This window comes from Pipistrellus hanaki (assembly GCF_964339955.1).
Source record: "Pipistrellus hanaki genome assembly, chromosome: 17".
Lineage (NCBI taxonomy): Eukaryota > Metazoa > Chordata > Mammalia > Chiroptera > Vespertilionidae > Pipistrellus > Pipistrellus hanaki.
In genome coordinates this window covers 43,892,913-43,909,979 of record NC_140519.1, presented here as the reverse complement: position 1 = coordinate 43,909,979, position 17,067 = coordinate 43,892,913, and the positions used below count along the sequence as shown (strand labels likewise).

The following is a 17,067-nucleotide window of genomic DNA, read 5'->3' as shown; positions in this document are numbered from 1 at the left end:
AAAAAGCACCTTAATTAAATGTTCTGTTTAATTAAAAACATAGATTCCTAATAAAAATGTTTTACTGTAGATTAAAAACGTAAGCGGTGCAAATACTCCTCCGGTTCCTGCAATGTGTATGGTTTATTTCACACATCTACAGCCCGTGACTCGGGCATCGTCAAGAGCCCTCCACTGGTAATTAACTGTCATGACTTCTGCCGCCTTCCTCGTGTGAGCACCGTTATTCCTGAAGTTCACTCATTGGCGATTAGTGGCTGATGGGTTTTATAAACTAACATATAAGGGGCGAGAGCCAGACTGTAAATATGAAGTACAATAAAATGCCTTAAGCTTTTATTGGCTGCTTGAAGATAGGCGGTGAAACCCTGAATGGAAACAGCACTGCAGAGCTTGCTGCTCCATCTTCAGGAACAGGCAGGAAAAAAAATGCCTTCATTACTCTATCAGAAATGCCGTGGGGCGCCAGGGAAGAGCTGCCCTCCTAACCATGCAGCCAGGGTCTCCTGGAGCTTGAATATTCAAAGCGAATTAAAATTCTATCTGAGCGGCAATACAGGACAATAATTTTTGCTTACCATCAAAGCGGTAGCTTGACTAATTGTATATGCAAATCAGGCAATTTGTATTTAAATTATGCATTCCTATTCTAATCCCACAGGCATCTACAGATCAGCAAAGAGAATTGGTAGGACATTTTCAAGGTGCTTGAATATTTATTACCAATGGCAAACATTCACTGATCAGCTGAAAAGATACATATACATATATATATATATATATATACTGAAGAAAACATTCTGTTGCAATTTAAGAGCCATCTTTATGTTAGATTTGTTCCAATTTTATAAAGAGCTTTTGTAATGCTAGAGTATGTTTGGTTTCCTTTGCTTTTAAAAAATACTACTTGGGGGGGGAAATGGATGGGACCTTCAGCTTTTGTTAAGATTCCAATACTTTAAAATGTATACTGTTATATGTTGTGCAGTATTATTGAGCAACATAAAAATTTTAAATGAAGTCTGTAGATTAAATAATAGTGATGTACCAATGTCCCTGTCCTCATTTTGGTAACTGTGTTGTGGTTATAGAAGAGAATGTCCTGTTAGGAAATACATGCTAATATACTGGGAGTAAATGGTGTGTTTTTTTTGTGTGTGTTTTTGTGTTGTGTGTGTGTGTGTGTGTGTGTGTGTGAGTGTGTGTTTTGGGGGGGAATAATATGATGAACAGAAAAAGGAAGGGAGGAAAGAGGAAAAGAGAGAAAAAATAGTAAAGCAAATACAGTAAAATAGGGAAAGCTGGGTGAAAGATTTAAGAGAACTTTTTAATAATAATTCCTAGAACTTTCTGCACGTTCGACATCATTTCAAAATAAAACGGTGGAAGCTACTATATGCTGTGCCTTTAAGTACAAGATAGGCTTTTTGCAATGACAATTTTCTGTGAAAAGGGGTGCAGGAATATAGGGATGTGTTTATATTGCCACTGTTCTTGTTCTACCACATTGTGGTTATACTGCACTGGCTTTTGGGAGCTCTACCCTGGATATTTTTCAAATGCTTTCAACTTTATTTTATTTCTTACCAACTGTCACAAAGGTAATGTATAATATTTTTTTAATTGCAAAGACACACTTTATAGGTTTTTCTCTAAAAATAATAATAATAATAATAATAATAATAATAATAATTTGCCCACAGAAAATTTCAGAATCCTGGAAAAAACTTTCAAATTGTAACAAGCTGAGCACAGACACCACTTCTGTGTTTTCATTACATTGGATGCCTGGGCGCTGCTAACACGAGGCATGCTTTTTAAGACGCCTATGAAGATAAAGATTATAAGCAGTTATTTGAGATTTCAAGGCGAAACTGTCATCTATACTGTGGGAATTTAATACACTCCTTAACTTGTAGCATCAAGCCATAGAAACTATTTGTAAACTATTCCTATGCTTATTAGGGATATCATATTAGACTGAAGACCTAATATACCTAATATTCCAAACATGTACTTAATCACGTTTAACTCTTAGAGCAGGCATGGACACCATACACAGGTGTTTATCTTCCTCTACTCCTGAAGTCTTCACAATGGGAATTGTATCTAGAATTGGTTATGGAAACCCACAAAACCGACAATAAATCATAGGGAACTCAGTGGATGACAACAAGTCTACAAAAAAACTGACTAAGTGGACAATGCACAGTGCAGTGTTTGTCTTTTTGTTAAAGCAACCATTTGGTTGTTATGTAATTAACAGATTATGGAATTCACTCATTTAAAACTTACAGTTCAATATTTTCAGTATAGGCACGGTTGGGCTCCTATCACTACCATCCATTTTCAGTGATATGGACAATGTGATCTGGGACCTGCTTCCAATTGCTTACCCCTTACGGCAGGACTGCCTGTGTGCATAGCCACTCCAGCTGACTTTCCTACAAAGGTGGCCCGGTCAGGAGGAGAAATTTGCTCCCACTTAACAGCAGGCAAACAAAGAAGGGAGCACGTCACAGCACAGAAGGAATTCGGATTACACAAGGCTTTGCTGTCAGGTTTTCTTTACGAGCTATCGAGGATCTCATCTAAATAAGGGAAATGCAATAAAAAGCCATCCTCCTGCCATATAAAACAGGAATCCTTTGTACCTTGTACTGGAATCAGTCGCACTGACAGCTTAAAATGGGGGAGAAAAAATGGCCAGAGGGAAGATGTGGCGATTCTTTATTCCAGAGAGGTGGCACCCAGCACACTGTGACAGCTCAGGAGGGTCCCGTCACTGCTGTTTACACAGGACATCTCAGAGGCGACGCCGTAAATCTCGGAAGACTATGCAACTGAGAGGGATATACAGCTGACCTTCATTTCAAGCTGGATGGGTCTGTCTAGTTTGCATGCTCACATGCAAGAGACTTTTCTGGTTCTCAATCTACATTACTAAGCCTAGAATACGATCCGATTTTAAACTCCTTATTGCTCTGAAAAACAAAACAAAACAGCTATTTCTTAGAAAATCTATTAAAAAAAAAAAAAAAACCCACTTGGCTAAAAGCCAAGAGACCAGGGTCAGCAAGTTGCATAGAACTACACACACATCTGAGTCAAATAAAAACTGAAAGAGGAAACTTTTATAAAAACAAAACAAAACAAAACAAAACAGGAAACCCTTTCCCTTAACTCTAGCTCTCTGGTTAGGGTCACTAGCCCTACACCCATCTGACTGCTTGCAGAAATAACAGTTTTCAGTTTCTCGGCTCAAAAAGCTATTTTAACGTTTGGAATCACAGCAGCTCCGAGCCACACTGTGTGTTTGTCATGTCATCTTTAACTCTTGAAACAGGTTGATGCTTCATCTCCTGAGTATGTTTCTGTAAGATTTTTGCTCAACTTCTATCGTGTTGGTGTTCCATGGAGATTCTGCCCAATCTGAGCTGCTTTAAGCCAAATACGTCAATGAGTCAGCAGGAACTTTCAATCTAATTCCAAGTGTATGCAATATCTCTTAAGGAAAATCAAATGGGAAAAAAAATAGCAGGAGGTTAGCAACATTGCCATTTAACTTAAAAAATAGGTAGCTGTGATTACTGAATATTCTTAATTAGCTCAGAAGATCCACAATTGGTTATAACAATTGGTTATGACAATTGGTTATACCATAACCATAACATTTCTGAGTGTCTCAACAAGCCTGTTAGTTTTGATGTGGTCTTCTTTAAAATTTAAAAATTCACAGGAAAAGCCTAAAAGTACGCAATTTAAATTAGAAAACTCCAGATTTTTTTTTTCCCCATTAAGAAAACATTGCATGAAATGAAACTATCACAGTCCCTGAAAATCAGGGGTTTATCATGAAAATATTGCCAGCCTCTCAATTACAGCGCCCCTAGCAAATGCTACTAAAATAAAAACTATCGCTGGTTCCAATCGGGCCTCGTGTGAGAATATGAATCGGGATTTTTACGTTGTGTTTGGTTGGGGGGCATTTTGCATTGTGCTGTGGTGGAGGTGGTTGTTGTTAGCGGTAAAGTCCCTTCTTGTCAGTCTTCACATCACCGCATTTAACAACTGCACACAGCTGCCAGAACACCGAACTCGTGTTTTTAAACAATTCTTACCAGCTTTCTTCCAGATCTCCTCTGGCACATATCCAGAAGCAGGCCTGTGAAGGAATTCCCGATGTGCATCTATAAAAAGGATAAAAAGCAGTGGAGAGAGGAGGAAAGCACATGAGCACCATGATGTCATTATAAGGAGGAGAGGTTAGCTATGCCCCTTCTATTGGCTTCTTTACAAACTCAGCTTTAAAAGGCTAAGCATGTCACGTCTAGAAAATAAACAAAAAGAGGGCTGGGTCTTGGCCTACATGGCTCATATGCTTAAAGCTGACGCGATTTGAATGATTTCATTACACAATGTGTTTGGAAACACCGTTTCCAGCAGGATCACTGCAGGAATTTCCGTGGGTATATTTTATTTACAGAAAACAAATTGCACTGGTAGTTTTTCTTTCAAGAGTCAAACTGGTAGTTTAAAAAATAAAAGGTTAGGAAAATAAAATTTCCACCCAGCTTTGACTCGACCTCCTTTCAATTAAGAGTGAGCCTTACTGTGTGGCTAACCAGTTCTCACACTCAATTACTTCTTGTCAGCTGATTTCTCAAAAGAAACTTTGCAAGCCAGAAGGGAGCGGCAAGAAACATTCAAAGTGATGAAAAGCAAGGACCTACAACCAAAATTACTCTACCCAGCAAAGCTATCACTTAGAATTGAAGTTAAGATAAAGAGCTTCCCAGCCAAGAAAGGTTAAAGGAGTTCATCACCACCAAACCGGTATTATAAAACATATTAAAGCATCTTCTTTAAGCAGAAAAAAAAAAAAAAAGAATATATGAACAATAAAATGGCAATAAATGCAATAGTATTTATTGCCCTTTTATTGTTTATATATTCTTTTTTTTTAATTTTTAAAGTACATATACATATACTTTAAAATTTTTCACAAAAATTAGATCACATGGATTTGACATGGGTGAAAGCAAGGGAGAATCATCATAGAATGGATTCAAATATTCAGTGGACCAAACATGCTTTACAAAAAAGAAAATGAAGTTCCACTTTAAATGAAATACTGTCCTTATTATGCTTGTCAAAATTCAAGTTTGAGAAAACAGGTAATATAATAATAAAGCTGATGTAGGAATGCTAATCTCCAAATAACATGTTCATGGAAATGACATGGAAGCTTTTGTATATTTTTATATAGGCATGAAAATAAACTTCACCTGTATACAATCATCTATAGCTAAAATACTCACTACATGTCTTTCATATTGGATTTTCAATAAAAGCATACATAATTAGGCATTTTGAAGAAAATCATTTTAACTTTAAATGATAAAATAATCATTCAATTCTTGATAAACTTCAAGTAACTGAAAGTTTATCTACATGTATATAGCAAGTAGCAGACTTATTTTTTTAAACAATATTTTAACTAATGGCATGCCGAAGGTCAAAAGAAATTGAATCTAGTTTTCTATATTTTGGGAAGCTAAAAAAAAAAAAAAAACAAAACACCAGCTGAAACCGGTTTGGCTCAGTGGTAGAGCGTCGGTCTGCGGACTGAAAGGTCCCAGGTTCGATTCCGGTCAAGGGCATGTACCTTGGCTGCGGGCACATCCCCAGTAGGATGTGTGCAAGAGGCAGCTGGTCGATGTTTCTCTCTCATCGACGTTTCTAGCTCTCTATCTCTCTCCCTTCCTCTCTGTAAAAATCAATAAAATATATATATATAAAAAAAAACAAACAAACAAACAAAAAAACACCAATAATTTAGCTAAGTACATGTCATTTTATACTTAAACGCATCAAATAAATATGAATGTTTTGAATCCTGTAGGGTATATATAGATTATCAACTGACCAGCGAACAAAATATCACCAACTCTTTTGAATTAGGAAAAGCTTCTTATGGTTTGATGAAGTGTATATGAAGCCTCTATACTATCTTTGTAATGTTTCTTTAAAACTAAAATTATTACAAATACAGAAAGTTTATTTCTAAAAGCTTACATAATTTTATGACTCAATAATCAGAGAGACTAGATATATGCATACTCATGTGCACATTCATTTCTATAAAATAAATGACAAAACCAAAATGTCTTTAAGTAATTTTCATTCATTAAACAAAAAAACCTGGATAAAATAGTTTGGTGCACATGTAACTTCAAGGAAATGTGATATAGTTAATTAGATTTGTCAAAATTATTTTCTACATTACTATAAGGGTATCTAGAATAATGAAGTCAATCAAGTTCACATTCAAGCATATGACACAATGGAACAGAGAGATTTACTTAAGAAACTTTCAAAGGCAATTTTTTGGGAATCCTTTGACTTAAGAATAGTTTATTCTAAAAGGAGGCAAGAACACACAATAGGGTAAAGAGGGTCTATTCAATAATAGGACAGATACATGCAAAAAAAATAAATAAATAAAACTAGACCACTTTCTTACACCATATATAATTATAAACTCAAAATGGATTAAATTAAGACTCAAAACCATGAAACTACGAGAAGCATAGGCAGTAAAATTTCTGTCATTTCTCTTACCAATATTTTTTTCTGATACATATCCTTGGTAAGGAAAATAAACTACAACAAAAAGGGGTCCCATCAAATTAAAAAGTTTTTGTACAGCAAAGGAAACCATAAACAAAATGAAATAAAAAATGCCTACAGAATGGAAGAAGATATTCTTCATTGTTATATCTGGTCAGGCATTAATATCCAAAATTTATAAAGAAGCCATACAACTTAAAACCAATAATCTAACTAACAAATGGGCAGCGGACCTGAATAAACACTTTTCAAAAGAGGACATACAGATGGCCAAAAGACCTATGAAAAAAATATTCAAATGTCACTAATCATCAGAGAAACGCAAGTTGAAACTACAACTATAGATCCCCCGAAACTCCTCAGAATGGCTATCATCAATAAATCAACAAACAACAAGTGCTGGTGCGGATGTGGAGAAAGGAAACCCTTGTGCAACTGCTGGTGGGAAAGCAGGTTGGTATAGCAACCGTGAAAAACAGTATGGTTTCCTCAAAAAATCAAAAACGGAACTGTCTTATGAGCCAGGGATTCCACTTTGGAGTACATATCCCGCCAAAACCCAAGACACTACTGAGCCCCCTGTTCATGGAAGCACTGTTTACAACAGCCAAGATATGGCAGCAACCCAAGTGCCCATCAATAGATGACTGGATGAAAAAGCTGTGGTACACACAGGGGTGGGCAAGCACAGGTTTATTGTGAGTATGCAAAAGACAGAGTTTATTCTCCTATTATTATTAATGTGTATTTTTTTCCCCATACGAACAAATGCAAATCTACTTTCGCCCACTCCTGTACCTACAATGGAATACTCTACAGTCATAAAAAACAATGAAATTTTACCATTGGAGACAGCATGGATGGAACCAGAGGGTATGATGCTAAGTGAAATAAATCAGAGAAAGAAAGACAAATATCACATGATTTCATTTTTATGTGGAATCCAAAGAGCAAAATAAACAAACAAAAGAGCAACAAACTCAGAGAGAGATCAGACTGATGGTTGTCCAAGAAGATGGCGGTTGGCCATTAGGGAGCTGGATAAAAATGATAAAGGGGTTCAGAAGTACAAATCAGTCACAAAGCAGTCGTGGTCATGCCAATTATAGCACAAGGACTACAGTCAACAACACTGTAATAATGTGCGGTGCCAGGTGGGTACTTGAAATATTGGGGGGATTGTTTTGCAAAGCATACGATTGGCCACTATGCTGTACACCTGAAACTCACACAAAACAATACTGAATGACAACGGTAATTGAAGAATAGTTGAATGAATAAATATCACAAACACACAAAAGGAAAGAAAAGTCTGAAGAGAGGGAGAAAGGGGGGAAACCTCACCAAAAACACACACATAAAAAAACATGCTTTCACCAAAGTAGCAAAAAGAGTGTTTTTCACTTATTGGGTTATAGAAAGATCAAGTGTTCCATAAAATTATTTTTTATAAATGGCCAATCATTTTATAGAGTACAGGCCAGTATCCATGCATAATATATCAATTACCAGTCCCAGGCAGTGGTGTTAGAAAAGAGTTAGTTCTAGAGCCCACTAAAGCTGAAGCTTGGCTCTGGCATTGAGTAGCCATGTGACATTGGGCAAGTTCATTGCAACATGTCTCAGTTATCAGATGTACAAAGTGGGGACAATATTACTACCTGTGAGAGCACTGCTGTGAGAACTGAATGAGGCTCTTCCTAGTATATGTTTTGCACAGCACATGCTAAACTCTCCTTAGGTGTTGTTGCTATTATCCTCATTATCATTTAGTAGGTTATCCAGTAAGGCTATATACGTATGTTCTCATAACTAAGTATTGTGAAAAAAGACCTTAAAGTTTGTTTTTTCTCCTAGCACTTAAGTCAAATAGCATAAAACTTTAAAGAAAACAAAACCATTGTAGAGGTTTAAATTATGCAATACATACCAGTAATTTTTTGTTCCCTGATTTTAAGTCACTTGAGGATAGATGTTATTTTTATAGTTAGCGATTCACTGCCTTAGTCTTTGATGAAAAGTCCTCCAATTTCTTAGATGGTATTTTTATAAATTTTATTCTAACCTCAAAAATGTTAATAACCTCCACATTTACTCAATTTAATCAAAGATAATGTATATGGCTCAGTCATCTGCCCACCTTCCCATATGCTATATAGTCAGATATTGTCCACACACCACACGCTAGAAAGTGGTGCAATATTTCACCTACCTGGCTAATGGGGGAAAGGAGAGACATATTATATAAAATATATAATACTTTCAACAATAAGGAATTATGAAAAAATAAATAGGGAAAAAAAGAAAAAAAATTTTTTGCAATGACACTTAGGTTAAAATTCCACTTAACCTAGAAACCTGATAGAAATACTAAAGCCAATCAAGCAAACTCTTTCTTAATCCTCTACTACTTCATTTAATCTTTTTTTTTTTTTCAAAACAGCAGCAGAATCTGAAGACAAATTTTTTTATAAAATACACATGTAAAATACATATACATACTTTACAATATGCTCTTCAGTTCTAAGTGTGTCCTACCAATGGAAAGAATGGAGTAATTAATCCTAGATAGATTCCTCAGAATCTATTTTGATACACCGATTAATACCATAACATCTACACAAACCAAATGACTAATAAATGTAACATTTCTCTCCTGATTAAGTGTCAGCCATAACAGAATCTATATAGGCAAAACTGAATTTTACAAACAATAAAAATCTTGTAGTTGATCAATGTTATGAGAGAAAACTTCTAGGACTTCCTTATTCTAGAACAGTGGCTAACTTAGACAAACCTAGGCAAAAGACCTTACACGTTTCGAAGGCTCAGAGTCTAAAGCAGCTACTTTTTAACCATGAACTCTTGACTCCCTATAAAACATCAGTTGCTATAAAAATGGATAGTTTAATACAATGTAGTGGTAGAAACAAAGAAGAGCTTATACACAAGATGGTTTAAACTATGAGACATTTATCTGTGTCTAAAGATAAAAGACAAAGATGAAAAAAAAAATACGTAGAGAAGTCCTCCTACAGTAAGTTCAGCTTGCCTTGGGATGCCAATTGCTTAAGGGGCAAGAGAAGAGGGAAGCCCCCAGAAGATAATACATCTCTTAAGAGAGAAGCCCCAGCCAAGGTGGGAAAAAGGTTATAAGAAATGTGAGAGAACACAAAGCAATAGATGATGTATGAAAAACATGGTTGATGCACTACACTTACGACAGAATGGAGACCATTGGATACTAGATGCAGCGAGGGCCGCCATCAATATACATGAAGGGATGAGCTGATAGCCTTTGGAGAACCAATGTGACCTCACATGACCCAGGACAGCAAGGCTCAAAGCTTGGCAGCGCCTGGGCATGGCCTTCATCCTGTAGTGGGCAGAATGAGGCTGTGATCATGATGACAGCTATTACAAAACCATCAAAACACAGGGAGGGGTTAAGAAAGTTCACTTTGTACAAATGCTACTTATTTTTGTTTTTAAGGGTAATCCATTCAAAAATGTCCATGTTATGTGTTGAAAGCTCAAACCCAACCTTCCTTGGTATTTCCATCTTTAATAATAAAAATACCTAACACTCCAAGAGGCGGTCATCTCTTCTTGTTAAAAGGTGGACATCTTTTATTGAGATGTGACTAAACATTGTCACCTCTTTTAGACGCGATATACTTAAATACCCTGGGCGCTTTACATCAGGAGCTCAGCTGAATGGTCTTGAAATGAACTTCCTTCTGTGATCTAAGAGACTCAATGCAAATGTATAAAACTCTAAACATTTATATGCAGATATACTCTGAAGGGCTTGTTTGTGGTTTTTAGAATTTGAGGGTACAGAAGCTGAATGCTATATTTCTTTGGTTGGAAGTAAACTATTTTTCTATGATCTTACATTATGAATTAGGGTCCCAAAGTTACACACAAAAAAATCTATCTATCTATATCTATATCTATATATATATATATATATATATGTATATATATATATATATATATATATATATATAAAAGCCTAAGCAACCATTTGATCATTCGACCGGTTCCTATGATGTGCACTGACCACCAGCGGGCAAAACGTTCAACACAGGAGTTGCCTCCTGGTGGTCAGTGCACTCCCACAGCAGGAGTGCCTCTCAGCTGACTGAGGGGCGCCAGATGCAGGGCTCACAGCTGGCTGCTGCAGCCTGGAGACTGCAGCAGAGCGGCAGTGAGCCTACCGAGCACTGGCACCAGCACCGGCAGGCACAGTGGGGCTGGGATGAGCAGAAGCAGCAGGCAAGAGCAGCAGGCAGCATGAGACAGCCAGTTTCAGCCCCATCCCCACAGGCCACGCCAAGGGACCACATCAGTGCACAAATCTGTGCACTGGGCCTCTAGTTTATTATATAAGACAGAATTCCCCTCTTCTAGTTTCTCTGGCTATTAAATAAAGCTGTCACCTAAAAATTACTGCCTGGAATACTTTCTAAGTAAAATAAAATAAACAACCTCAGAATCTACTATAACTTCATAATATCAGCTGCCAAGCAAAAACACTAGTTTTTTGTACCACTGTTCTTTGACATTCCTTTTGGGATTGCGTGCTAGGAATAATAAGGATAGCAACTACTTATATCTTGCCTACTATGTGTCAGGAACTATCTGATATGCTTTACACATATTAATTCATTTAATGTACAAATATCTACGAGCTGTGTATTATTATTATAATATTATCCCCGGTTTACAAATGAGGGAACTGAGGCAGAGAGTTCCTTGCCAAAAGTCACAAGACTATGAAGAAGAGAAACCAGAGATTCAAACTCAAACATTCTGCTCAGAATCAGTGCTTTTAAACCTTCATGCTAAACCGAGCATGTAGGCGGTACTGAGAAATTCTACAATTCAATATGACAATCATAAAGTTTGCCAGCCAGAGGAATTTTAAATACCAATTCCTCTACCGATCTACTTGGGGCACAGAGAGGTATGTATTGAACAAATTTTTAAGAATTTTTAGGAATAATTAACTTAACGTTTCATTTCACTTAAAGCAAACAAAGCCTCTCTCTGAAATGTCTCTTTCTGGCAAGAGGCTAGCCCTTCACCAAAACACACTGGCACTTTCTACATTTCATACCCTCTTCACAAGATTAAAATATATATTTTTAAAACCACACACAGGGGAAAATGTGATTTCAGCTTTATGCTTCAGTCTCTAAGTCTATTTTTAAATAAGACTCTCTAACAATGCAGAAGACTTCTTGAGAAAAATAACAATTCTAGAAAATACAGATTCTAGAAGAGCTTAAAAGCAGTAAAAATAAAGTAACTGAGAGACTAAAATGTCAGGAGCCAAGAGAGTGATGCGCAGAGCGTATCGAGATGAAAAGAAATGAAGGCAAAAGAGGAGAAGCGACAGCGCAGAGACCCAGATACTCCAGGAGCGCATTGATGTAACCAGCAGCTCCCTCCCTCCCTACATGCACAAAAGTAATTGTACTTAAGCAATAAATGTCAATTCTGATGCACTAACTTGTTTTCTGTAAAGGTACAAATGCATCAATATGTCATATTTTGAAAATAGAAAAAAATGTGTAAAAATTTAGTTTTCTGATTTTGTGAAGACTTGGATATTTAGAGGTTTCCCCCTGGAATAAGTTAATAATAATAATAATAATAATAATAATAATAAATCTATTATTTTAAGAATAAAACTATTATTTTGAAAGTCCTCCAAGATATTAACTTATTGTTAACTTAAAGAGTAAGTCCAATGTGTACTCAATTTTAAAATTGTTTAAGAGGCTATTCCTAATAGTCCTCATTCAGTATCTGGGGGGGGGGGGGGGGGGGGGGGGAGAGAATCCCAAAATTCAATTAGGAATAGTTAATCATGTTTTCTTACTAATCCACACAATGACTGAATGATATGGGCATATTTTGAAAGTAGGAATGGTGATGGATTTAACAGATACAATACAGCAGTCTTCTAAGTTACATTCTCCTCTGTGCCGCCCCAAACACCATTTTTAAAGGCTAAGAATGTGAATAAACATTGCAAGAATTTCCAAGCTAGAGATAGAACCAAGGGCAACCTTGTGAACTACATATACTGCCTATAATGTTTTTCTCACGTTCTCAAGTTCTCATTTGAAATCCGACAACAGCTTAGGAATTCAGAAAGTCAGGTGAGAAAACACACAACCTAACTCTAGGATATGGAGGTCTGTCTCTATGTACATAAATATATAGACGTTCTATAGCTCCATCTGGATTCAAATACCTCACTACACACTTTACAGAGCCAATAACAACAACAAAAGATTTACCAGCCAATAATCTCCAATCCTTTCATTACACATCACTATACTCAACTCCAAAACCTAGGTGAGAACCTTAGCAAGCACTGAATGCAAATGTTATGGCCCTGTTCACAGGCCACCTGACCTGGTGTGTCATTTACAGGCACAGCTGAGTTTGTACGGATAGCCACAAGCCGGCCCCACAAGATGGAATTCCAAGGCCTGAAGAACCTTCTGGTATGTACACAGAGGGACCCAGCTGCTGCCTGCTCAGATCAGCGCATTGGGGGGCTCTTGGCAGCTTTCCTCTGACGTGGCCAAAGTGTCTGAAGAGGAAACCTAGGGCTTGTGTCCCTAAGGTCATGACGGTCTCACCGGAATCCAAACCAATACATGAAATACTTGTAGCCTTTGAATGATACCATCTACAAAAGCTGAAAGCCAAAGCAGTTGTGTGAAAAATATGAATTCCTTAAGCATCGTTAAAAGTAATATAACTCCGCTTAAGAAGGAATCTTTAGAAACAAGTTTACTCATTCCGTTACACGAGAATGAGTAGAACAGGAGAACGGAACCTCTCTTTCTGGGGAAAGATCAACTTTGGTTTCGCCAGGATCCACGTGCCACAGGGGTAAGTCACTACATAACTAGTGTCCTCTGTCCTGCGGGCTGGAATAGCTCACTTAAGCAGGAGGGTCTGTTGGTTTCTGACATTCTTCTTTTCCGGAGCACAGCAGATAGCTAACACCCGTGCTGTCCGTTCGAGGACTGAACTGAAGTGGCCATCTGGTGCCAGACCCCTAGCTGGTTCCTTTCCTCCCTTCTCCACCAGGTCAGAAGTTCCTGGTGAAGGAATGACTCATCTCTTCCCTTTATCACAGTGTCTAGAATATTCCTGGCACCTAGCGAGCACTCAATCAATAAGCACTGACTCAATCAATGACTCCATGAACTTGCTCAATATGTATCAGATATTTTTACTCCCAATGTTTTATTTACTTGAAGGCTCTCGATTTTTGCCTATACTGAATGGTTACAATACCCACCCCCCCTTTTTTTTTATCCTGAGCAGATCTGTCATGATTAACCAATTTTTGTTTATAATATAAGGAAGTAAAAAACAAGATGCTTAAGCTGCTCCAGTCTAAATAGTTTTATTTGGACCAATATCAAGTGCAAGTCATTTGATATTGCTTACTCTCACATAACCTGACAAATACAGACCTGTCTTTAAAATATCTTTCAAATGATGCCTGCTGAGTAAATTCAGTGGCTTAGAATCACCCTTTATTTAATACTTAGCATGGTAATAGGCACTCAGCATTCAGAGACGAGTAGGAATCACAAACCTAAGCATAAAGGAAACTATTTGGCTAGGAATACTTTTAATTACGAAGATCATATAATCGATAGTGATAATTAGGCCAACATCCTGAACTCTATCCAGCATTTACAACATGGGCTGGACCCTAACCCGAGTCACCTGACAGGGGTGGGGTTGAACATAAGAAAACAAGAGAGAAGAGGTACCCACATCGATCTGTCTCCACTAAGTTTACTCCCATGACACACAGACACAATGTGCAGCACTAAAAAGGACGGCAGGTGATTATTCATTTCAGAAAAACAGCTCATGGGCCGCTCAAAAATTATTTAAGGTTCAAGATTTTTTCCACACTCAGGAGCCAGCTGGGAAATATTGCAGGTATGTTTCCAGGGCATCACAATGAAGCATGTGTCAAATGAAAGTGAGCCACATAAGTTGTCTCGCGCCCAGTGCATATAAAAGTTACTACGTTCGCACTATATGGTAGCCTAATAAGTGTGTAATTGGATTATGACTTAAAAAAAAATGTACAGACCGTAGTGGAAAATACTGTATTTCTAAAAAAAAATGCTAACCATCATATAAGCCTTTGGAAGGAGCCCATACACCTGTCCCACCCAGACAGGGTTGGACACAAACCTCCCATTTGCACAAAACACAGTATCTGCGAAATGCAATAAAATGGGGTGTGCCTGTAATTCCCAATTATAACCCCAACAAGCTCCACATACCAACAATAAATATGGCTCCCTATTAGCTTTCTATTGTACTATGTTAAAGTACGGCTACCTTAAGAGTCCTACATGTAATAATATTAACAAAGTCATGGGTAAGCAACCTAAGTTAAGGTGAGATCACACAGTAAGAGAGCTACATCTCCATCCTTATTTTCAAGGGGCGGTGGGCAAGGGATAGAGCCCTTAGATCTCTCTTCCTGGGGGGATTCTGAGGTCATGTGTGGCTGGTGTGTGTTTGTTTTCATGTAAGATATAGCTAGAAAATATGATTGTCTTTGCGACTGTCTTTAATTACAAATAAGACACCACACATCCCTGGTGGCAGATTCCCCAGAGCGTGCTGGAGGCACAGCATCCGGGGCCCAGGCCCTGAGCTACTGCTTCTGCACGTTAGGGGGAGGGTCCGAAGAACTCTATTATGAAGGAGCACACGTGTGTTCATGTGTGAAACTCCAGTTTAGCTCTGAAGCTGCACCATGAGCCCAGCCCGTAGCCTGGGAAAGCTCACTGGGACTGCCATGCACACTAAGCCAGTCTGCCCCACTCCCTGGCAGGCCAAGACATCTCTGAAGAGGTAGGGAATGCTTATGGGCCTAAACACCCCTGCATGTCTGTATCTTGGAAAAGATGAGTCAGATCAGGAATCAGTGCTGGCCTCGGAGAGAGCTGCCCAGGGGGTCCAGCTGCAGAGAGATACCTAATGCCACTGGGTCCGGGTTGACGGGGCTCTGCTGCCGGGAGTGGCTGCTGCCGCCTCCCCCCTTTTTCAAGTCCTCGGCATCGCTGTAGCGCCGGATCCAGTAATTGAGCTCCTCCCGGTCGGCCTCCTGGCACCGCCTGAGCACGGTGAGAGAGCGCCGTGTCTTCTCCACCATGTCCATGATGCAGTTCAGCAGCTGCGGGCAGCGGGAAGAGGGGAGAACGCACATGTCAGTCACTGCAACTCAGAGACCTGGGTGGGTGGTGAGACGTACTATGTTGGGGCAATGAAGGGTGCTGTATTGGAAACGGAGACCCAATCAATGAGTCAACTCAGGGGGAATGAGAGCGAAGAGTCGGGGGCATGACATGAGTCACAACCAGAGGGCATACAGCCCCCTTTCCAAGTATGAATCCCAATCCTGCATCGGCCAAGGGAGCCTTCCACAGTACAACTATTAGTCCGGTTTTAAGAACTCCCTTCCAGGCCTTGCCAGTCTGACTCAGTGGATAAAGTGTCAGTCTTCGACTAAAGGGTCCCAGGTTCGATTCCAGTCAAGGGCACATGACTAGGGTTGCAGGCTGGATCCCCAGTGTGGGGCGTGTAGGAGGCAGTCAATCAATGATTCTCTTTCATCATTGATGTTTCTATCTCTCTCTCCCTCTCCCTTCCTCTCTAAGATCAATAAAAATGTATCATAAAAAAAAAAAAAGAACTTCCTCCCATGATCTAAATATGTCCCTTATGTAATTGGCTTTGGTATCAATTTAGAAATCAAATCCTATATCACACTTCAAATATTCTCAAATTTTTTTCCAAGGTTAGCAGAAAACATAATGCCTTCAAAATAGCCTCCCCTCCCCCCCACATTTATTTTATCAGGTAACCACACTCTAGTTGCTTTCAAAATGTTTAAGCTGAACAATTACCAACATCTTACATGGTCAAGATGTTTCCACTCCTCTGCCCATTCTCTGTCAGTTAGCCTGTGGTCAATCATCTCTTCTTGACGTGTGCCATGCAACCCTACAAACACAGAGAAGAAGTTCCATCGTCTTGAAGCATTCAGGACATAAGTCCCCCCCACACACACAATGTGAAACAATATTCGGCCTTTCAATGGGGACACTCAAATTCAGAATTACTTTAAAGGCAGGCTCCTCACAGTGATAAAAGGTTAGAACCAGAGCCCCAGCCAGTGTGACTCAGTGGATAGAGCATCAATCAGCCTGCGGACCAATGGGTCCCAGGTTTGAGTCTGGTCAAGGACACGTACATTGGTTGCAGGCACATTCCCGCCCGGAGCCCTGGTGGGGCACATGCAAGAGGCCACCAATTGATGTGTTTCCCTCACATGGATGTTTCTCTCTGTCTTTCCCT

General features: G+C 38.7%; 1 protein-coding gene across 9 annotated transcripts in view; it reads right to left on the bottom strand.

Annotated features, from left to right (window-relative positions):
- RUNX1T1 (RUNX1 partner transcriptional co-repressor 1) overlaps positions 1 to 17,067 on the bottom strand; it is a 137,856-nt gene that overhangs the window by 14,181 nt on the left and 106,608 nt on the right. For all 9 annotated transcript variants that reach the window (XM_084864721.1, XM_084864727.1, XM_084864719.1 and 6 more), the window contains exons 7-9: positions 16,628 to 16,713; positions 15,685 to 15,883; positions 4,122 to 4,190 (exon numbers count right to left, since the gene is read on the bottom strand). In XM_084864721.1, coding sequence (XP_084720847.1) covers positions 4,122 to 4,190; positions 15,685 to 15,883; positions 16,628 to 16,713 — 354 coding nt within the window. The remainder of the gene's footprint in view (positions 1 to 4,121; positions 4,191 to 15,684; positions 15,884 to 16,627; positions 16,714 to 17,067) is intronic.